We start from the raw sequence: 22,892 nt of genomic DNA, 5'->3' as shown, positions 1-22,892 counted from the left end.
CAGTGGTTAGCAGTGTATGGTGGCTAAGTGGTTAGTACTGTATGGCGGCTCAGTGGTTAGCAGTGTATGGTGGCTCAGTGATTAGCACTGTATGTTTGCTCAATGGTTAGCACTGTACGATTGCTCAGTGGTTAGCACTGTATGGCGGCTCAGTTGTTAGCACTTTATGGTAGCTCAGTGGTTAGCACTATTACATTGAAGCGCTGGGGTCCTGGTTTCAAATCCTACCACTGACAATATCTGCAAGGACTTTGTATGTTCTCCCCATGTTTGCGTGGGTTTCCTCTGGTTTCCTCCCACATTCCAAATACATACTTATAGAGAATGTAGATTGTCAGCCCCAATGGAAACAGTGATGATAATTTATGTAAAGCGCTGTGGAATTAATGGCGCTATATAACTGAGTAAAAAAATTAAATAAATGAAAAATGCAGCAAAAATGTTGTGTGTGAACCATAGCCTTACAGTTCTTGGAGGAGAGGGAATGGTAGAAATATCGCAGTGCAAAATAACGATAATAAATGGAGAGATGAAATAGATCTCTGTGACCTGATGATGCAGGTATATTTACTTTGAAAATCCATGTAAAAGATAGGCTGAGGTTATACTACAATGCCTGGACTCATATAATGCTTACTTTAATATTAGGGTTAAGCAGCCATTCTGATGGATATTTTTTTTTCATAGTAAGTACACCGGACTCATCAGGTATAATATTTATATAGTAATATATGCAGTTTGCATTATGAAATCTGGTGATGGATACGCTCTAAGCCTTAGATTTTCTTTATAAAAATGTAGGTTTTCTGTGTGAAGTCCGCAGTACAATAAATAATTCTAATCCTCTGGTTATTACAGACTGTTAAAGCTCAGACATGCCCACAAACAAGCGCTGGGTAACACTTGGCTTCTCACAGCCTCCTGGGGACTAGTGAGCTGCTCTGCCTCTGCTTGTTGTAGATACCATCTCCAGGAGCCATTCATTCTGCGGTGACACAGAGGGACAAGCCAACAAGCAGCAGATGAAGCCATTGTTACAGCGGGGACCTAAACATAAACAGCGGCCTGCATCCAATGCCGCCGGCATAGAGCCACATCTGACTATCCTCCATAGAAGAGCAGCCTGCAATGTCCTACGTGGCGGATGTGGAGGTCCTACAAGGGGTCCGCAGTGGCCAGGACCCCGGCAGCTGTGATGAGGGTCTCCGCTTCTCTCCAGATCTGGGGCTGTCACCTGTCAGCTGCCTCTCTGGAGACATGGGGCATCTGCACTGTGAGGACAGGTAACATTGCCACATTGTTGTATTGTTGGGTTGTCCTATTACTTAACACGGATGATTGTGTTTTTTTTTTTTTTAATTTATCTTATTTTACGTAAATATTGTAATATTGAATAAAATAACAAAAAAATTAGAACTTTTCGAATTAAATCGATGATGTGAATAAAGTACGATTCCTGACCCTGCCATCCTGGTATAGGGGGCGCTCTAACCCTGGGGTAACTGCATCTTATATTTTATTATTATTATTATTGATGCTGACTTGATGACCGGTTTGTTGGTCTTCCTCTTCGCCTTATTCCTTCCATTCTTCAGACTGGATAACACATCAGATTTTATATTCAGGGCTCAGGGAAAGTTGGGTGACTACCAATATAGTGGCCAGCAGAACTCCTTATCTGGTTGTCAATTTAGTTTTCCTTCCTGGTAATAAAGTGATATATCTCATATTTTCTTATTGCAGTGTAACTAATCATTTTGACCTTTCAAGACTTAAGAAAATATGCCACCCAGCTTTCCTAGACTCCTGAAAGATTTATCTTCCTGTTATGAAGCAATATAGCACACAGTCCTCCGTTACTGTTATTTTTACAATTCAGGGCCCTAAGAAAGATGGCTGACAACCAATATAGTCACCATCAGAACTTGACGTCACCCAGCTTTCCTTCTAAATGACATATCGGCCTGGATATTAAGGGATACCGGTCACATTCCCTTATTACTGTATAACTGATTATTTTTTTATATTCGGGACTTAAAAAAAGATGATTGACAGCCAATATGGTGTGAATTGGAACTCCTAATAGTGTTGCCACACAGCTTTCCTAGTATCCTGAATGGCCTGGTTAAACATTGATATATCCGGGTATATCTCTCATTCCCTTATTATTGCAAAAGTAATTTTTTTTGTTCCAGACTAAAAGAAACAAAACAAATAAGGTCGCCATTAGTACATTTAATGTGACTGCCATTCAGCTTTCCTGGGTGCCTGAATGGCAAATACAAGTGCTTCTCACAAAATTAGAATATCATCAAAAACATAATTAATTCCAGTTCTTCAATACAAAACGTGAAACTCATATATTATACAGAGTCATTACACACAGAGTGATCTATTTCAAGTGTTTATTTCTGTTAATGTTGATGATTATGGCTTACAGCCAATGAAAGCCCAAAAGTCGTTATCTCAGTAAATTAGAATAATTAACATAAAACACCTGCAGAGGCTTCCTAAGTGTTTAAAAAGGTCCCTTAGTCTGTTTCAGTAGCTCCACAATCATGGGGAAGACTGCTGACCTGACAGATGTCCAGAAGGCCTCATTGACACACTCCACAAGGAGGGTAAGCCACAAAAGGTCATTGCTAGAGAAGCCGGCTGTTCACAGAGTGCTGTATCCAAGCAGATTAATGGAAAGTTGAGTGGAAGGGAAAAGTGTGGTAGAAAAAGGTGCACAAGCAACCGGGATAACCGCAGCCTGGAAAGGATTGTTAAGAAAAGGCCATTCAAAAATGTGGGGGAGATTCACAAGGAGTGGACTGCTGCTGGAGTCATTGCTTCAAGAGCCACCACACACAGACGTGTCCAGGACATGGGCTACAAGTGTCGCATTCCTTGTGTCAGCCACTCATGACCAATAGACCACGCCAGAAGCGTCTTACCTGGGCCAAAGAGGAAAAGAACTGGACTGTTGTCAGGGGTCCAAGGATGCCGACAAGCTGAAGGCTGCTATCAAAGCAACCTGGGCTTCCATAACCCCTCAGCAGTGCCACAGGCTGATCTCCTCCATGCCACGCCGCATTGATGCAATAATTGATGCAAAAGAAGCCCCGACCAAGTATTGAGTGCATTTACTGAAAGTGTTCCAATTTACTGAGATAATGACTTTTGGGCTTTCATTGGCTGTAAGCAATAATCATCAACATTAACAGAAATAAACTCCTGAAATAGATCACTGTGTGTAATTACTCTATAGAATATATGAGTTTCACTTTTTGTATTGAAGAACTGGAAGAAATGAACCTTTCGATGATATTGTGACTTTGTGAGAAGCCCCTGTGTGTCATATCCTTTATGAATACATAACTAAGGGGAAAGGAAAGCTGGATTACACCCCGCTGTGAGCTGCCACCAAGCTTTTCCAGACGTAGAAATATTGGGTCTTAAGAATTGATGATGACTTAAAAACTTTTATTTACTTTTTAGTTGTTTTTTTTTTTTTAATTAATTTGGTGACATTTTTCCAAGTTGTCGCTTCCGTTTTACAATGAATTACGGCGGATACGTGTCGCGGTTTCACGCTTGGTTTGCGTCTAACCCACAACAATACTCTGGTAATTTCCTTTGTTATCGTTTCTCAGTCTCACTCCAAGAAGAAAGCTGAAATTATCCCCGGACTCCCGGGATGCCAGCCCCATGGAGACACCAAGCTTACAAGAGCCTGCCATGGGAACTGCGGGACTCTCAGGTCAGCTGCATCACTCCCACACCAAGCCGGCTGGTGACTGCCGCCACACACTGTCACCAGGCACCACAGAGCCCAGCAACAGCCTAGAACACAAATCCAGTGCCAGGGAAATCACTGCTCAGGCCTTCACTCACAGTCAGAAACACCTTCGAGTGTTTGTTGTTGTTTTTTTTGTTTGTTTTTATTAACCTAAATCCATATATTTGGGGCTTAAGATCATTTTTGCAAATTGGGTTTTTATAAAAAAAATTGTGCACCGTTTTGCTTTTACAGGCTCTTTGTTTCTATGCACATTCATCTTTGCTGTGGTCATAGATCAGCTGAAAAATCCAAATAAAAGCGCAACAAATTCTCCAATCCTAAGGAGCTCACTGAAGGGTTCTCAGTTAAGGAGGCTTTGGAAGGCAAAATTTTGCAATAAGGACTTAATATAAAAATGATTTTTTAGCCCCAAACACACATGCATTTACGCAAAGTGAGAAGATTGTCCCCAAAGGTGAACAACCCCTTTAATATTTCCTTGCAATACATTCTTCACGGAATCTTGGCTGCCACATTCTTCCCACAATAGGAGTATTGGACATGGGCAGGCTGCATAAATGTCCGCTATACCTGTTGATTTCAGCGGGATCAGAAGATCAAGTCTGCGCTGATTATCGGTGGCTGTAGAATGAGTTCTCTAAGGTTCTGTCAGTGAGATCACTCCGACAGGGAGTTTTTTAACTCTTGTATCCGTCTTTTCCTGAGCTCGTCTCAGCTAATGTGCGACCACATAAATGTTACGTTCAACCTCGATGTGGTCCGCGCTCCTAAATAAACAGAGAAGCTCAGAAAAAGACAGATAAAGGTGTTACAAACTCATTGTAAAAAAAAAAAAAGAGCTCACTGACGTGAATGGCCCCAATCTGTATAAAACACTGATAGCGCTCACGCAAAAAATCGGAAGTGTAAATGAGCCCTAATAAAAAATAATGAAACGTTGTGCAACTTTCTAATTAACTTTCATTTGTTGAGTTCCAAAATCTCTTCTTGCTCTCAGAAGTCGTAGTTGGATCTGTTTAGAGTTGCAGCTGAGGGTTGTGTCCCGTCCGGATGACCCTCAGCAATAAAAAAGACACCACTTAGGGAAGTCTTTGGAGAGTTTTTCATTTCTTGAAAAGTTTTTACAGGAGTTTGGAAGAGTTTTTGTTTCCTGAAGCTTTTTTTTTTTTTTTTTGCAGCCTTTTGATTGGACAGTTCCAAGTTCAGAGCAGATCTATTAGGATCCACTTCTAAGCAATGACATGCATTTTATATAATTATTTTTTTTTATCAGGTTTTTTTTTTTTTTTTTTTTTTCAAAATTTGTTTTCGGAAAAAAAAAATCCTTAAACAGCAAAGTGGATTTTTTAATTGAAGTTATAATGAACATAGATCAACATCAAACTGAGGTTGCAAAGCAGGTACAATCAACAAAATGTAAATAGAAATAGAAATTAATTAAAAGAGTTTTCCCAGCTGAATTTGGGAAAGGAGTCGCTAAAAAAAAATCTTCAAAAAAACATCTAGCCTTATTAGAGAACTTGTTTTAAGATTTTTTTGGGCTCTGTGTAATACCTGACTTCCCCTGTGGTGGCGCTGTGGGACAAGTGAACGGTTGTTTCCAGCGTTAGCGACTTTCCCATTTTGTAAAAAAATATATACTTTTTTTTTTACTGCGCAGAATAAACCTAGGATCACTCTTCAGTAAAAATGTCCATCCTGCACCTTATGATGACCTTACGTGTCTATAAAATCACCATCACATCCGTATCCAACAGTTTCAGGTCTCATCCTCTATAAACTGCCATGTTGTCATGCACTGTTACTAAGTTGAAGGTGAACTGCATTCACTTCTATGGAGGTGCTCGGACATTAGTAACAGCCGACGGCCGGACGCTAGTGATGCCGCAATTTGTGCGTTATAGTCTCATGCAGGAAACATCAATAAGGTCAGGATTAAATCTGGCGAGACGCTATATGGCATTATATAAGGCTATGTATTATGCAAATATATTCATCTAAGGACGGTCCGACGGAGATCGGAACATAGTGCACGGACCGGCTGGCGGCCCGCTCGGGTGGGGAGAGCCGCCGGCCGGTCCGATCTCGGTCCTCCCCCATCGGGAGCAGCTTCAGATATACATAAAGCGTTGCTGCCATCTTGGTATCGCGCCATCGTCATGTCGGCACTATTTCCAGGGTTACATATATATATTTGTGACATATTTCAATATAATTAGCACAAATGCATAAGGTTTATAATTTGTAATATTATGTTTCAGATTTATCAAGTGAATTAACTCCGGTGATGAAACCACGAGTCTGTAATACAAGGTAAGAGAGAGCGCGAGACATCAGCGGAGATGCCGGGATTTAATGGGAACCTCCACTTTTAGGCTACTTTTTCTAAAAAAAGGTGCAGGGATAAAAACATCAGCTGAAGACTGGCAATTTGTGTGAAGGTTGCGTTTGTACTAAGATACCCCCAGAGAGGCTCGCCTCTTAATAACTTTGGCGCGGCTTTAGCGTTTCAGCGTCACCGCGAGAAATGACAGTGGCGGGAGCACATTTCTGGAGCATGCGCGGAAACAATCCCTCTTGGCTAAGACCTGGCGGAGCTGGGTAAAAGTCGTTGAGAATTTTGGTGAAAACTGATTGATGAATCGGCGCCATCGTGTAACAAACAGATAACTAGAAAACGTGATCCTGCTATAACAGCAGGAAGACGACACCATTCTCTGACCAGATCCTGGTGCTTGCCACAATCCATCCTGGGGCTCAGTTTGGTTTTCTTGTAGGAGAATAATCTCAGAAATGATGCACTTATGGGGATTGTCTGGTGGAAACAAGTTATCAGCTATCTGAATTGATCGTGGGGGTCCGACCGCTGGGACCAGTACCAACGGACAATACGGGGAACTAGAACGAAAGGGCAGTGTGCATGATTGACCAGTGCTCCATTCATTCCCCATGGGACTGCCTAGAGCTGCATTCAGCTTTTTAGTCAGTACACCCACCAATTGATAAATTATCACCTATCTTTTAGGGAGCTAATTGGTGCAAGTCCCAGAGGTTGTACACCCACCAATCATAGTAACATAGTAACATAGTAACATAGTTAGTAAGGCCGAAAAAAGACATTTGTCCATCCAGTTCAGCCTATATTCCATCATAATAAATCCCCAGATCTACGTCCTTCTACAGAACCTAATAATTGTATGATACAATATTGTTCTGCTCCAGGAAGACATCCAGGCCTCTCTTGAACCCCTCGACTGAGTTCGCCATCACCACCTCCTCAGGCAAGCAATTCCAGATTCTCACTGCCCTAACAGTAAAGAATCCTCTTCTATGTTGGTGGAAAAACCTTCTCTCCTCCAGACGCAAAGAATGCCCCCTTGTGCCCGTCACCTTCCTTGGTATAAACAGATCCTCAGCGAGATATTTGTATTGTCCCCTTATATACTTATACATGGTTATTAGATCGCCCCTCAGTCGTCTTTTTTCTAGACTAAATAATCCTAATTTCGCTAATCTATCTGGGTATTGTAGTTCTCCCATCCCCTTTATTAATTTTGTTGCCCTCCTTTGTACTCTCTCTAGTTCCATTATATCCTTCATGAGCACCGGTGCCCAAAACTGGACACAGTACTCCATGTGCGGTCTAACTAGGGATTTGTACAGAGGCAGTATAATGCTCTCATCATGTGTATCCAGACCTCTTTTAATGCACCCCATGATCCTGTTTGCCTTGGCAGCTGCTGCCTGGCACTGGCTGCTCCAGGTAAGTTTATCATTAACTAGGATCCCCAAGTCCTTCTCCCTGTCAGATTTACCCAGTGGTTTCCCGTTCAGTGTGTAATGGTGATATTGATTCCCTCTTCCCATGTGTATAACCTTACATTTATCATTGTTAAACCTCATCTGCCACCTTTCAGCCCAAGTTTCCAACTTTTCCAGATCCATCTGTAGCAGAATACTATCTTCTCTTGTATTAACTGCTTTACATAGTTTTGTATCATCTGCAAATATCGATATTTTACTGTGTAAACCTTCTACCAGATCATTAATGAATATGTTGAAGAGAACAGGTCCCAATACCGACCCCTGCGGTACCCCACTGGTCACAGCGACCCAGTTAGAGACTATACCATTTATAACCACCCTCTGCTTTCTATCACTTAGCCAGTTACTAACCCATTTACACACATTTTCCCCCAGACCAAGCATTCTCATTTTGTATACCAACCTCTTGTGCGGCACGGTATCAAACGCTTTGGAAAAATCGAGATATACCACGTCCAATGACTCACCGTGGTCCAGCCTATAGCTTACCTCTTCATAAAAACTGATTAGATTGGTTTGACAGGAGCGATTTCTCATAAACCCATGCTGATATGGAGTTAAACAGTTATTCTCATTGAGATAATCCAGAATAACATCCCTCAGAAACCCTTCAAATATTTTACCAACAATAGAGGTTAGACTTACTGGCCTATAATTTCCAGGTTCACTTTTAGAGCCCTTTTTGAATATTGGCACCACATTTGCTATGCGCCAGTCCTGCGGAACAGATCCTGTCGCTATAGAGTCCCTAAAAATAAGAAATAATGGTTTATCTATTACATTACTTAGTTCCCTTAGTACTCGTGGGTGTATGCCATCCGGACCCGGAGATTTATCTATTTTAATCTTATTTAGCCGGTTTCGCACCTCTTCTTGGGTTAGATTGGTGACCCTTAATATAGGGTTTTCATTGTTTCTTGGGATTTCACCTAGCATTTCATTTTCCACCGTGAATACCGTGGAGAAGAAGGTGTTTAATATGTTAGCTTTTTCCTCGTCATCTACAACCATTCTTTCCTCACTATTTTTTAAGGGGCCTACATTTTCAGTTTTTATTATTTATTATTTTTATTTTACTCTCCTTAGCAATGTGCTTCTCTGTTTCCTTTTTGGCAGCTTTAATTAGTTTTTTAGATAAAGTATTTTTCTCCCTATAGTTTTTTAGAGCTTCAATGGTGCCATCCTGCTTTAGTAGTGCAAATGCTTTCTTTTTTCTGTTAATTGCCTGTCTTACTTCTTTGTTTAGCCACATTGGGTTTTTCCTATTTCTAGTCCTTTTATTCCCACAAGGTATAAACCGCTTACACTGCCTATTTAGGATGTTCTTAAACATTTCCCATTTATTATCTGTATTCTTATTTCTGAGGATATTGTCCCAGTCTACCAGATTAAGGGCATCTCTAAGCTGGTCAAACTTTGCCTTCCTAAAGTTCAATGTTTTTGTGACTCCCTGACAAGTCCCCCTAGTGAAAGACAGGTGAAACTGCACAATATTGTGGTCGCTATTTCCTAAATGCCCAACCACCTGCAGATTTGTTATTCTGTCAGGTCTATTAGATAGTATTAGGTCTAAAAGTGCTGCTCCTCTGGTTGGATTCTGCACCAATTGTGAAAGATAATTTTTCTTGGTTATTAGCAGAAACCTGTTGCCTTTATGGGTTTCACAGGTTTCACTTTCCCAGTTAATATCCGGGTAGTTAAAGTCCCCCATAACCAGGACCTCATTATGGGTTGCAGCTTCATCTATCTGCTTTAGAAGTAGACTTTCCATGGTTTCTGTTATATTTGGGGGTTTGTAACAGACCCCAATGAGAATTTTGTTACCATTTTTCCCTCCATGAATTTCGACCCATATGGACTCGACATCCTCATTTCCTTCGCTAATATCCTCCCTTAAAGTGGACTTTAGACAAGACTTTACATAGAGACAAACCCCTCCTCCTCTCCGATTTTTACGATCCTTTCTAAACAGACTGTAACCCTGTAAGTTAACTGCCCAGTCATAGCTTTCATCTAACCATGTCTCGGTTATTCCCACTATGTCAAAGTTACCTGTAGATATTTCTGCTTCTAGTTCTTCCATCTTGTTTGTCAGGCTTCTGGCGTTTGCGAGCATGCAGTTTAGAGGATTTTGTTTTGTTCCAATCTCCTCGCTGTGGATTGTTTTAGAAATGTTCTTACCTCCCTTCTGAGTATGTTTTCCTGGGTCTTCTTTGTTCAAGTCTAATGTTTTTCTTCCCGTCCCCTCTTCTTCTAGTTTAACGCCCTCCTGATGAGTGTAGCGAGTCTTCTGGCGAATGTGTGTTTCCCAGGTTTGTTGAGGTGTAGTCCGTCTCTGGCGAGGAGTCCATCGTACCAGTAATTCACACCGTGGTCCAGGAATCCGAATCCTTGTTGTCTGCACCATCGTCTTAGCCAGTTGTTTGCATCAAGGATCCTGTTCCATCTCCTGGTGCCATGCCCGTCTACTGGAAGGATAGAAGAAAAAACTACCTGTGCATCCAGTTCCTTTACTTTCTTCCCCAACTCTTCAAAGTCTTTGCAGATTGTCGGTAGGTCTTTCCTTGCCGTGTCATTGGTGCCAACATGTATCAGAAGAAATGGGTGGACGTCCTTGGAGCTGAAGAGCTTTGGTATCCTATCGGTCACATCCTTGATCATCGCACCTGGAAGGCAGCATACTTCTCTTGCAGTTATCACCTATCTTTTGGGGAGCTAATCAGTGCGAGTACCAGAGGTCGATCACCCACCAATCTATAAGTTATCGCCTACCCTTTGGGGAGCTAATAGGTGCGAGTCCCAGAGGTCAATCACCAACCAATTGATGTTATCAGCTATCCTTTAGGGAGCTAATCGGTGCAAGTCCCAGAGGTTGATCACCCACCAATTGATAAGTTATCACCTATCTTTTAGGGAGCTAATCGGTGCGAGTCCCAGAGGTTGTACACCCACCAATTGATAAGCTATCACCTATCTTTTGGGGAGCTAATCGGTGCGAGTACCAGAGGTCGATCACCCACCAATCTATAAGTTATTGCCTACCCTTTGGGGAGCTAATAGGTGCGAGTCCCAGAGGTCAATCACCAACCAATTGATGTTATCAGCTATCCTTTAGGGAGCTAATCGGTGCGAGTCCCAGAGGTCGATCACCCACCAATCGATAAGTTATCGCCTACCTTTTGGGGAGCTAATAGGTGCGAGTCCCAGAGGTCAATCACCCACCAATTGATGTTATCAGCTATCCTTTGGGGAGCTAATCGGTGCGAGTCCCAGAGGTCATACACCCACCAATCGATAAGTTATCACCTATCCTTTGGGGAGCAAATCGGTGTGAGTCCCAGAGGTCGCACTTCCACCAATTGATAAGTTATCACCTATCTTTTAGGGAGCTAGTCGGTGCGAATCCCAGAGGTCATACACCTACCAATCGATAAGTTATCACCTATCTTTTGGAGAGCTAATCGGTGCGAGTTCCAGAGGTCGATCACCCACCAATCGATAAGTTATCACGTACCCTTTGAGGAGCTAATAGGTGCAAGTCCCAGAGGTCAATCACCCACCAATTGATGTTAATAGCTATCCTTTGGGGAGCTAATTGGTGCGAGTTCCAGAGATCGTACACCCACCAATCGCTAAGTTATCACAGGAGAACCCCTTGATCTGTTATATACTTCATGCAGTAATTTCTCATGAAAGGCACGATACGTTTGATAATATACTGTTGCGATCAAAGACTGAAGGAACACCATTTTGGCCTCCATTGGGTAAATAAGCTTGGAGTGTATGCCAGAAGCTTTCCCCGGTAAAGACTCATATCGTGATATGAACAGAGTCTAAAGCCCCCAAAACACATTTTACTAACGTCAGTCAAAGCCGGTGATATTGGCAGGATCAGCCGACAGTCTAGTCTGTATTGGGCTCCCCAACTGTTGATTTTTGGGGGAAGGTAAGCATCCAGTGTTTCCGATTTTGGAGTTATCCAAGAGACAAGCTGCTCCCTTAGTCTGACAGAGGCTCTCCTATAGAGAACACCGGAGAGATTGGCCGATCGAGTGCTCCTGTGTGTGTGAGAGTTGATCGAGTTAGCTGCCGGTTGACCAGTCGGAGAGCTAACTAAAGTGCATGGGAGCTTAACTCTCCAATGACAAGAGACAGCAAGATGTTCCTGAATCAGAAAGTCAGATTTAACCAGTAGTCTACCATGTAGGTCAATATATTTGTGTTCTATTATAATACCCTTTTTTTAATTTTGCAGTGATTTTTCTTATCCACCGAGCATCTACAAGCCGGTGAGTGTCCTAAGTCCAATGTCTGTGTATCAGTGCCCTGTGCTTCATGGCATGGAAGGAATCATCTGTGTTGTCTTCAAGTTCATGTATCATATTATTATTATTTTTTTTTATATCTAGAAAAAGGCATCAAGAAAAGTGAACGTCAGAGAACAGGAGAACGCCTGTCGTAAAGACACAAGAAAGGTACAAACCGCCATTTAATCATCATGATTGGTCAGTGTGTAGCCAAGACCGATGGGGTCAGACCTTCTCAGCGCTTCACGGATTATTTTTTTTACCCTCTGTTTATCCAGAAAAAATCTCGCCTGAAGCTTTTAGACTTGTTCCAAAGCCCAGAACTTCTGATTGGGCACCAGGGTCAGAGACTGGAAACAGACAAGAAAGAAGAAGACGGAGAAAGGGAGCCCAAGACAGAACGCATACAATGCTCTGAGAGCAAGAGGGGATCGGTAACAAAACAGTCTATTACGATTAGTCTTAGCCTTTGGCACTTTATTCACCCCCCATTGCAAATTTGGTTTATTGACAACATTTTACAAACTTTCATCTTTTTGCAGTAAATTTTGTGATCCTGGAAAATAAAACGTTATTGCATTCGGTAACATGTGAACCTTTTCTGTGCTGTTCTCTCTAGATGGCTGACATCAGTCCGACATTTAAGGAGGCCGAAGAGGAAAGTGACAACCTCATAGGAGATTTCTCCAAAGTATGTGATAAACACTTCTGTGCCATCAATTGTGCAAAAATGCTAAATAATAGGGATGTATTGCAGGATGTATAGGAGAGATGTACCAGATATATTCTGCATTCAGTTACTCACCCCAATAACATCAGGTATTCCCATTGTTGGCATTTATGCCATAGTGTGTATGTACTATAATAGGTGCCGGTCCCAGAAGTGGAGCATGGGCGGCCTGTGACCCACATCTGCCAATGCACAGCTATTTATGTTACATCAAAAAGGTTTCCGCTGTATAGGTGATAATTGCTGATTGCTGGGGATTTAACAGCTGAGCCCCCCACTGATCCCAAGAACAGGGCTCTGAATGCCCTGAGCAGTGGCCACATGTCTGCACAAGGCGTCACTCATTGTCTATGGATCTGCAGGAGATAGTGCTCATGAGTCTTTGTAAGTCCCAAGGAATTGAGCAGTGTGTCACGCTTTGACGGTCTTCGGTAAGGAAGGGAGGCCTCAAACTGTCCCTGGAACTGGGACACTAACTAACCCTGTCCCGGGGTACTCTTGATGGTAAAGAGGCCTGAGTCTCAGACCTTACTATGCTCCTGTTAATGTCCTAAGCTGTCCCCTCCCTCTCCTAGGAGGCCTGGGATAGATATGTTAGTGTATAAACTCGTAAGACAAACAGGGATTACAAAAAGCAACTAACATACAAAAATACTCATCAAGGGTAGAGAGGAATAAAGGGAAGGATAGAAAGGTACTAACGAAATTGGAATAGGATAATGAAGAAAACATACACCCAAAAACTGCAAACAACAATCTCCAGCAGCAACTACAAACTCTAACGTCAGCACACCAACTCCAGCAAGCCATGAAGCAAAGCTTTCACAGGCGGGGATGAAAAGGTGTGGCCAGGTTTTATAGAGGGAGGAAATGAGCAGGTCAGGAGCAGCTGTGAGATTAAACTGCATGTCTCCAACCAGCATACAAAGAGTCGTTAACCTCTTCAGCACGAAAATAATCTAAGTCCATTTAATGTGAGGAACAAAACACACAGGCTAAATGGAAGATCTGTGTTTACCAATACGTAATGATCACCTAACACCAGATCTCCCAGGAGGAAGGGATACAGTGACTGCGCTCTTGGCATTGGTAGACGATCCATTAAAACCCATTTAACTGGAAATCCAGTAAATATCTGAAACCAAACCCACCCTTAGAATGGTCCTCCTCCTCCATTTCTCTTTGCATTCACAGTCATTGACTAGTCGGCCTCAAGCACACGGCAGGTTGTCGGGCGGCACTCCATACTCCACCATATAGTGTTTCCATACAGCGCCAATTACAGAAATATTATCCCCTAATAGCATTTCTATTTTTTTCTGCAAGGTAATGAATTAAAATATTGGAAGCTTCGGACCCCTTACATGCCAGACACCGGTAGTGCTCAAAGGGACAGATTGACTATAAAGGGGGTCCATCATTTTATATAAAATAGTGATCAACAGGAGGAAGCGATCACCATGTAAATGCCTCTTATAAAAGCTATTAAATGCATTACAACTTACTAAACACAAGTGAATGTCTCTTTCGCAGCCTCACATCCTGCCGGTAGAAAGGGGCAATCACCAGGACCTGAAATATATCACTTGTAACACAGTAAGTAGCTGCAATAAAGTATCACATCTTTTTAAAGGGGATTTATTCACATTCACTTCTATGGCAAGAAGAGAAAAAAAACATTTTGTGTGACCTGTCAATCACAGTCGGTGTGAATCGGTTTGTACGATCAGCCACGACAGGAATCAGTCAGAACCGCCTTGACCTGAAGACATCTTGACTTTGAGTTTGATTAGCCGGACTGATGCCACGTTATTGTTACGGCGTGACGGACAAGTGACATCGCACCAAGCCGGATAATCAAAAGATTTAGGTACCAGGCGGCACTCCCAATGCACTTTACCCAGATTAATAAATACTGTATATTGTGCCCTTTTAGCGCCTACACTCCACAGTGACGCCACTATAAAGATGGCAAAACTAATGCTGACTCATTGACATTACTAGCGCTACAGGAGTAATAGTTCGCGTCTCCAGCAGGTCCTCCTAGTCGTTGGCTTCTTTGGGAATTGGGTACCGGACAAGGAACATTGTTATTATTGAGGTTGTGGTTGTGAAGGGATAAGCTGCCAACGGACCCCACATGTAAGGCTAAAACTGGCAAATCAGTGAAATTTAAAAAAAGTCACAAATGATGAATTATACAGAAACATCGGGATAATGAAAAACACTCATAAAGCCAAAGGAAAAGAGCGACAGTCGAAACAAGTACAGTTAGCTTAAAAAAAGGAACAAATTAAATAATAAAAAAGGTGCAAAATAAAAAAAAAACATTATTAGGACCATTTTGAGGTGCAAAGTGATGATGAATCTGCCCTTAGGTCACGTTCACACTTTCAGTATTTTACATCAGTATTTGTAGCCAAAACCAGGAGTGGGTGATAAATGCAGAAGTGGTGCATATATTTCTATTATACTTTTCCTCTGATTGTTCCATTCTTGGTTTTGGTTTACAAATACTGATGTAAAATACTGACCAAATACTGAACGTGACCTTAAAATGACTTCTGACATTCTGTATTCCCGGTGATTTATTTCTCTCCTGGTGCTTTATACTCAGCTAGCGCACTTGCTCGGAGGAGGATATCAGGGCGTTGTACAGACGTACCTTCTGGTGGACTGCCGCTATCCATATGAATACGCGGGAGGACACATTAAGGTATGACGCTCCATTCACATGGTGTGTGTGTAGGGAAGTGTGATATTAATAGGTTTCATTTATATATATATATATAATAGTTTATCTAATGTGGTACTGCTACGCTATCAGGTGTATTATCACACTGTATCTTCTGGTATTGCTACACATACAAGTGTATTACCAGTCATGCATAAGAGTATTGCTACACGTGTATTACTCTGTACATATACATATTATTGTTTACATGTTTGCACAAGTTATTGTATGATAGGGAGAGTGAGTTCCCCCTGGGCCGTTCATCAGATATAGGGGTAGGGGGAGTAGTACCCCAAGTTGACCACTAGAAGGGGGCATTATTAGTGGGATAGTAATAGTTAATTGTAGGAGGGACACGGTGGGATAAGTAGTGAGGTTTTCCCAGGTTTAGTCAGTTGGGGCCGGGGCGCCCGTGTGGTACGCAGGGCTGGCTAGCCCAGGGCAACACCATGCCCAGCAATGTTCTCAGAAGAGTGGGCCCAGCACTTAATATCCAAGGGGCCAGAGTACAGAACGAAGCACAGTGACACCAGTGATAGCAGTGCAGTATAAGTGGGACTGCAGTGCTACAGGAAGAAGGCTAAGCAGAACGGGAGCAAGGTATTCAATATGTGGCAGATTTTTGCGTGGGCCGCTATTCTAAAAACCGGGGCAAAACGGCAGGGAATACCCCCACGAAAAGCAGGAATTCTGGGCATTGAGGTCACTGAGGGACCGAAGGAAACGGACCGTCCCGGGGACAGGCTTAGAGGCAGAGAGAAGAGGCAAGGGAAAGCGTTGCCAATTGCTACGATTGATTGTGCCTTGGATAATGCTGTGTTAAGTAAAGAAGTTGAAGAAAAAGTGAAGCCGGACTGTGACTCTTTAATTGCGGAACCGTCTGTAGAGAATACTCTCTCGTACCGGGAGATCCCAGATGACGCAGAGAAGCAGCACCAAGGTACTCAGAGAAGAAAACATGATCTCGTGCTGAGAGTGGGCCAGGCAGCTATACAGGGGTTGTTGTTGGCCATCACTACGGCCCTGGCCCCGGCTCCTTACATGTGTACCATGTGTTTAAAGCGTTATTCCCCAATAATCAAGTTATCCCCTATCCAATGATAACTTGCTAACTGCTGGGGGTCTGAACACTGGGTCCTCCAGTGGTCCCAAAAACAGGGCTCTGGAACCATGAGAACGAGACTCTGCAGCCCCAGGGTGACTGGAGCAGAGGTCTCTTCTCCATTGTCTATAGGACTGACAGAAAGGCCCGAGCGCAGTGCTCAGCAGACCCTGGAACGGAGGCCGAGCATGTGGACCTCCGCCCTGTTCACAACGGGGCTGCAGAGCCTCGTTCTTAGCGTTCCACAGCCCCATTTCTCAGGATCGCTGGGAGGGTCCTTCAAAAAAAGAGTGAAGGGGCTGCAACTGTGCAGAGAATTGAATGTAGCCCATTTTTAACTGCCTGCTGTGACCCCCTTCGTTATTATGAACAACGGTGGCCCTGCAGGTCAGACCCAGTGATCACTAAGCTACGGCATATCCTGGCGATATTCTATCACTTACTGACGTGGGTAAAGCCACTTTATGTCGGGCAATAATGGAGGTGCGAGAGGAACGCCTACTGTGGTCCATCTGGGTCTTAGTAATGGTCATTCGCTGATAATGAGCTGGATCGTTGTGAATATTATCAGTATACTAAAGCTGGTTATAGATGGAAGGAAAATGTAAAGTGCTACGGAATATGTTGGCGCTATAGAAATAAAATTATGATTATAAGTTCTCTTTGATTTTAACAGGGGGCCCTGAACTTCTATAGAGAGGACCAAATTTCAGAACATTTTCTTCAGAACCCATCCTTTGCCCCTGGCAGAAGAGTAGTCATCTTCCACTGCGAATTCTCCTCTGAAAGAGCTCCTAAACTGTGCGTAGAAACGATTTATTCATTTATCATCCGTATCGTTTAAGAAAACAGTCACTTGGTCAATCAGTGCTCCCCAAACTGTGAGTGGAGCCACCTAGTCAACAGGTGAAGTGCAGGCTAACAAGCTTCTCGGTCCTTATCCGCTTCCCACCGTGCCAAATTTTCCATTTTTATACTTCTGTCTTTTCCTCTTCTTCCAAAAACTTTTTTTATATATATTTCTGTTGACTCAGCACGTATCATAGATTGTTTTTTTTTTAACAGGACCAGTTACAGTTTTGAGTGATATTCATTTTACCGTTGGAACAAAAGAAAAACAACGCCGTAAAAAAAATAAATAATCAAAACACCAGAATTGCCATTTTTCGTTTCGTCAATGCATGGTGTCAGTGAAAGATATAACCAACTCATAAAAAAAAAGTTTTGGAAGAAAGGAATTAAAAATTAAGGAGCAAAAAATGAAAATTGTTTCCAATGGTAATGGGCTAAAGTGATGTTGCAGGGAGTAAAATAAATATAAAATATTAATAAAATATTCTCAATTATTAACTTGTATTTTTTAAAACTTTTTTTTTTTCTCTCAATCAAGATGTCGGATTTTCAGAAACCTGGACAGAAAAGCGAACAGGTATCCTCACCTGTATTACCCTGAGCTCTATCTCTTACAGGGTGGATATAAGGAATTCTACGAAACATTCAAAGTGAGTATTTCATTTCATTTAGAGCAAAAAGAAAAAAATAATAAATCAGAAAACAGAGTGCAATATGGTTGGGTCCATTGGAAATAAAATGTAAGGCGTGTCAGTCAGCGGTGAGAAGGAACTGATGATTGCAGAAGGAATTCACTTGTTTTTCCAAGTGGTTACTTTAAACTGTAGATTTATTTATTTTTTTTGTACACAGCCTGTAAATTAAATTTTTCATTTTTCACGCACTATACAGCTCCTCCTTCCTGATTTCCTATTCTTTTACAGGTTTGTCACGCTTAAATGTTTCCCATCACCAAGCAAATGTAAATATTCGACAAAGATAACACAAGTGATTATGAAATGTAGTTTTTAAATGAAGGTCTATATTATTAAGGGAAAATGAAATCCAAACCTACAGGGCCCTGTGTGAAAAAGCGATTGTCCCTAAACCTAATAACTAATAATAGCAGCAACAACTGCAATCAAATGTTTGCGATAAATGTTAATGAGTTGTAATGCAACAGCAAGGCAGTTGCATGCATCCTCCACCAGGGGGGTGCAGGTAAGGGGAAAAAGGTATCACTCACTGTGTAGCACCACAGTGCAAAGCGCGGAGTGCCACTAGGAGGCGGCAGAGTAGTCAGACAGGCCGGTCGGCAACAAACAGGAAGACAAAGTACCAGAGGTCACAGCAATGCACGTGGACAGAGACAAGCCAGAAATCGAAACCAGACGGGAGTGAAGAATCCAAAATGTGAGACAGAAGACGTAGTTGGGTACGAGCCAAAGCCAGATGGGAAATGTAGTAACAGAGACAGAAAGCAGGAGGCAGGGTTCAGAATTCAAGCCGAGTCATACACTGTAGGAAACCACCAAACACACTAAGGCCTCTTTCACACTTCCATCTTTCTTTTTCTGTCACAAAGCGTCGTTTTGTGAAAAAAACGGATCCAGCAAATGTTTCTGCTGGATCCGTTTTTTTCTCATAGACTTGGATTTGATAGACTTTTGTCCGTCGTGCGCTGGATCCGTTGTAAAATTGCTGTCCGTTGGGCGTGGACAACGCACATAGAAACTTTTTTTTGTGTACGTCGGAAAATCGCTCAGCGACGGATCCTGCGCTGTCCATCGTTGGCTATAATGGAAGCCTATGGGCGCAGGATCCGTTGCTGTCAAAAGCAGGAATCAAGCTTCCTGACGGGAAATTCTCTCTCGCGCTCTCCCTTTCTCTTTTTACTATTGATGCTGCCTATGCAATGTTATGCTAAGATATGTTAAAAATATAAAATCGTGATATTCTTACCTTCCGGCGTCCCTCGCAACCTCCCCGCGGTCCCTGCAGCCCTCCCGATGCTGGCAATGCTGCTCCCGTTCCCAGTGATGCCTTGCTAAATGACCCGGTGATGTAGCGGTCTCACGAGACTGCTACGTCATCACAGGTCATTGTCTCACAAGGCATTACTGGGAACGGGAGCTGCCTGCAGCATCGCGAGCATCGGGAAGGCTGCCAAGGACGCCGGAAGGTAAGAATATCACGATTTTTTATTTATTATTTTTAACATGGGTTGTGTTGTGTATGAGTTTTTTCCAGTGGAAAAACACCGCAAAGACGCATACACAATGTATGCACAAAACCTTGACGGATCCATCAAAAAACCCAGTGCATCCGTTTTTTACAATCTGCACAGGATTCGTCTTTTCAACATTTTGACGGATTGTGACTGATTGTAAAAAACGAAAGTGTGAAAGAGGCCTAAGTCAGGGATAAGGAACGCGTCAGGCACAAATACGGGTAGTCAGAGGCAGAAGGATCACTAGGGTATACAGGTCAGCTGCTCAAGCCAGAGACTGGATCTATCACTTACATATGCTACCAGGAATGGCACCAATAAATAGCCACCCAACCAAAGAGAGGCAGGAAAGGTTAACCCCACCATAACCGGGCCGGGGAAAGAAAAGCAAGAAGCAAACCCTGACCTGAGTCATGACAGGAGTCTTTTTACAACACTCTGGAGGGATTTTGGCCACTCATCTTTGCAGAATTTTTGTAAATCAGCCGCATAGGAGGGTTTCTGAGCATGAACCGCCTTGTTAAGGTCATGCCACTGCATCTCAATCAGATTAAGGTTATGACTTTGACTAGGCCACTCCAAAGTCTTAATTTTGTTTTTAAGCCATTCAGACGTGGGCTTGATGGTGTGTTTTGAATTATTGTCCTGCTCCATAACCCAAGTGCGCTTCAGCTTGAGGTCACGAACAAATGGCTGGACATTCTCCTTCAGGATTTTTTTGGTAGAAAGCAGAATTCATGGTTCCATTTACCACAGCAAGTCTTCCAGGTCTTGAAGAAGCAAAACAGCCCCAGCCCATCACACTACCACCACCATATTTTACTGTTGGTATGATGTTCTTTTTCTGAAATGCTGTGTTACTTCTATGCCAGATGTAATGAGACATACACTTTCCAAAAAGTTCAACTTTTATCTTGTCAGTCCACAGAGTATTCTTCCAAAAGTCTTGGGGATCATCAAGATGTTTTCTGGCAAAACTGAGACGAGCCTTTATGTTCTTATTGCGCAGCAGTGGTTTTCGTCTTTGATCTCTGCCATGCAGGCCATTTTTGCCCAGTCTTTTTCTTATGGTTGAGTCATGAACACTGACCTTAACTGAGGCACTGAACCCTGTAGGTTTGGATTTCTTTTTCCCTTAATAATAAAGGCCTTCATTTATAAACTACATCTTGTGATTACTTGTGTAATCTTTGTCTAATATTTACATTCGTTTTCTGATCTGAAACATTTAAGTGTGAGAAACATGCAAAAGAATAGGAAATCAGGAAGGGGGCAAATACTTTTTCACACCACTGTATACTGTATTACATAAATGAATATGCCCCCCCACAGAGATCTCGGATATCCTCATATTACATATAAAAAATATATATTTACAAAATTAGTAAAAATAAAATTAAAATAAATAAAAAAACACCACACTGCCCTCGCCGGAACAAACTACAAACTGACACAATACACACCTCATGATCAAAGAGTAAACACATTGTACATGAAAATGACCAAAAGAAAAGGAGACTATTTTAATTACTTTATTTTACTGTAAGTTTGCAAATTTAAAGAAAAAATAACGACATAGAAATTACTTTTTTGTACTGTAACTTAAAAACAAAAAAAGCAACTTTTAAACCACTATGATTTTTACCAAATCTCAACTTTTTTGGGCGCTTCTCACTCCAATCCCTGACAGATGTAAAGTTTCTGAAGGAGTTTTAAATTTGATGCATTTTTGCAACTATTCAAAGAATTTGCAGCTTTTGGTGTTGTAAAGATGCCAAAAATAAAAAAAGCATTTTAGATTTTGTGCAGAATTCATGACCCCTGTGCGCCATTTTTAAGTATTTTGGTGCAAAAAAACATCAGCGAATACAACAAAACATAAAACAAAGAAAAGTGACTCCAATAAATCGCAAATGATGAATTGGGAACTATGTGACCAGGTGACAAAAAAGGCAACAAGATGAAGCCTAATAGGGCTGACTACGGAACTGTAACTCAACTATTGAAGTTTCCGGCACAAAAACTGCAGCTCTACATCACAATTTATGAATAAGGTCAACTTTTCATTTTTGATCGGACGTGCACGATAAAAAAAAAAATCTGTGGTTTGCACTGGAGCCTAATTTATCACATGCAAAATTGTCATGTGAGTTTGACCAGAGGGTGCAAAAAGATTATTTATTATTAATAATAATAATAATAGTAATTTGTGCTTTATTTTTTCTTCCAGTGCCTCTGTGAGCCGCAAGGATACGTCAAAATGGTTCACAAGGATTTCCAAGACCAATTAAAACAATATCAAAAAAAGAAAAAGAATTTATCCGGCCAAAGAATCCGAAAAGAACTTTTTAAGCCGCTGACCTCGAGTAAAAGCTTCAGTCCTGTAACGACACAAAGTGCTGGAATTGCAGAGCTCTAACTGTAAAACCACTGAACAGACCTCCAGCAACAGAAATCATGGCCTCCTAACAACCAAGGAAAACAAGGCAATACCATGAGACTGTGAAGGGTGACGTCACTAGTCCTAGAGATAGGTAAAAATCACTATCGGATTGGGATGGGCACAAATACCGCCCCACAATAACTGGAGCAAAAAAAGCCATAGTGACCATCACCTTCCATTAACCATTCTCGGCGTCCTTCAGAAGAGTCATCGTAAAACCATTTTAATCTGTTCTTCTCCAGTTCAGAAAAAATGTCTCATATTATAGAAATAATTTATTGACTCCTATTTGATTCTCTTGGCTTCGATAAAAAAAAAGATGAAGAAGACAGGCCATTATGTAGCCAAGAAGAACTCTGCAGTCCCTTCTTTCCAGTCTTTGGTGGAGGCAAAGTCAAACTGCTCAAAGCCACCACCGATGAGAAGCTCTGACTCGTCTCAGTAACCTAAAGCCTTCGCAGCAACCATGATAATCTTTCATGTTTTAGCTCATGATCAATATACAAATAATAAAGTGCAACGTTTCACCTACAGATAATAAAGTGCAACGTTTCACCGTCTTCTCAAAACGGAGGCGCATTTCTGGTGGAAAAGACCCAGGTGTAACCTGGCGTCAAAGCATTGCACTTTATGTTCTTTATGCTGCTGATGAGTTAATATATCAAAGAAGAGGATCGTTGCTACAGTGTAGGATTTATGGGAATGAGGACACGCCTTTTTCCACTTTCATCCGTTGGGAGTTGGTGTCCTCCTGCACATAATTAAATACATCTCTGTGACCTGTAATTTTTTTTACATTGGGATAGCAGAGAATAAAGGACGAGATGCTAAGCTCAGGGATGTGACGTTCTCTGTGATCTCCTTGAGTGTTTTCTTGTATCAAGTTGTGTTTCCTTTGTCAGT

At 42.0% G+C, this 22,892-nt stretch overlaps 1 protein-coding gene across 1 annotated transcript; it reads left to right on the top strand.

The window, feature by feature from the left end:
• The first annotated feature begins 871 nt into the window (after positions 1 to 871).
• Positions 872 to 22,825, top strand: LOC138665997 (M-phase inducer phosphatase 1-B-like). The gene is made up of 12 exons (XM_069754041.1): positions 872 to 1,283; positions 3,639 to 3,745; positions 6,049 to 6,100; positions 11,868 to 11,901; positions 12,022 to 12,087; positions 12,198 to 12,353; positions 12,539 to 12,610; positions 14,183 to 14,245; positions 15,267 to 15,365; positions 17,162 to 17,286; positions 17,876 to 17,987; positions 21,777 to 22,825. Exons 1-12 carry the CDS (start codon positions 1,129 to 1,131, stop codon positions 21,963 to 21,965), a joined length of 1,230 nt encoding a protein of 409 aa, XP_069610142.1. The 5' UTR covers positions 872 to 1,128; the 3' UTR covers positions 21,966 to 22,825.
• The last annotated feature ends 67 nt before the right edge of the window (positions 22,826 to 22,892 follow it).

The sequence above is a fragment of the Ranitomeya imitator genome, chromosome 2, assembly GCF_032444005.1.
Source record: "Ranitomeya imitator isolate aRanImi1 chromosome 2, aRanImi1.pri, whole genome shotgun sequence".
NCBI lineage: Eukaryota > Metazoa > Chordata > Amphibia > Anura > Dendrobatidae > Ranitomeya > Ranitomeya imitator.
Note: the sequence above shows the minus strand (reverse complement) of the source record. Positions and strands in the feature narration are given on the sequence as shown.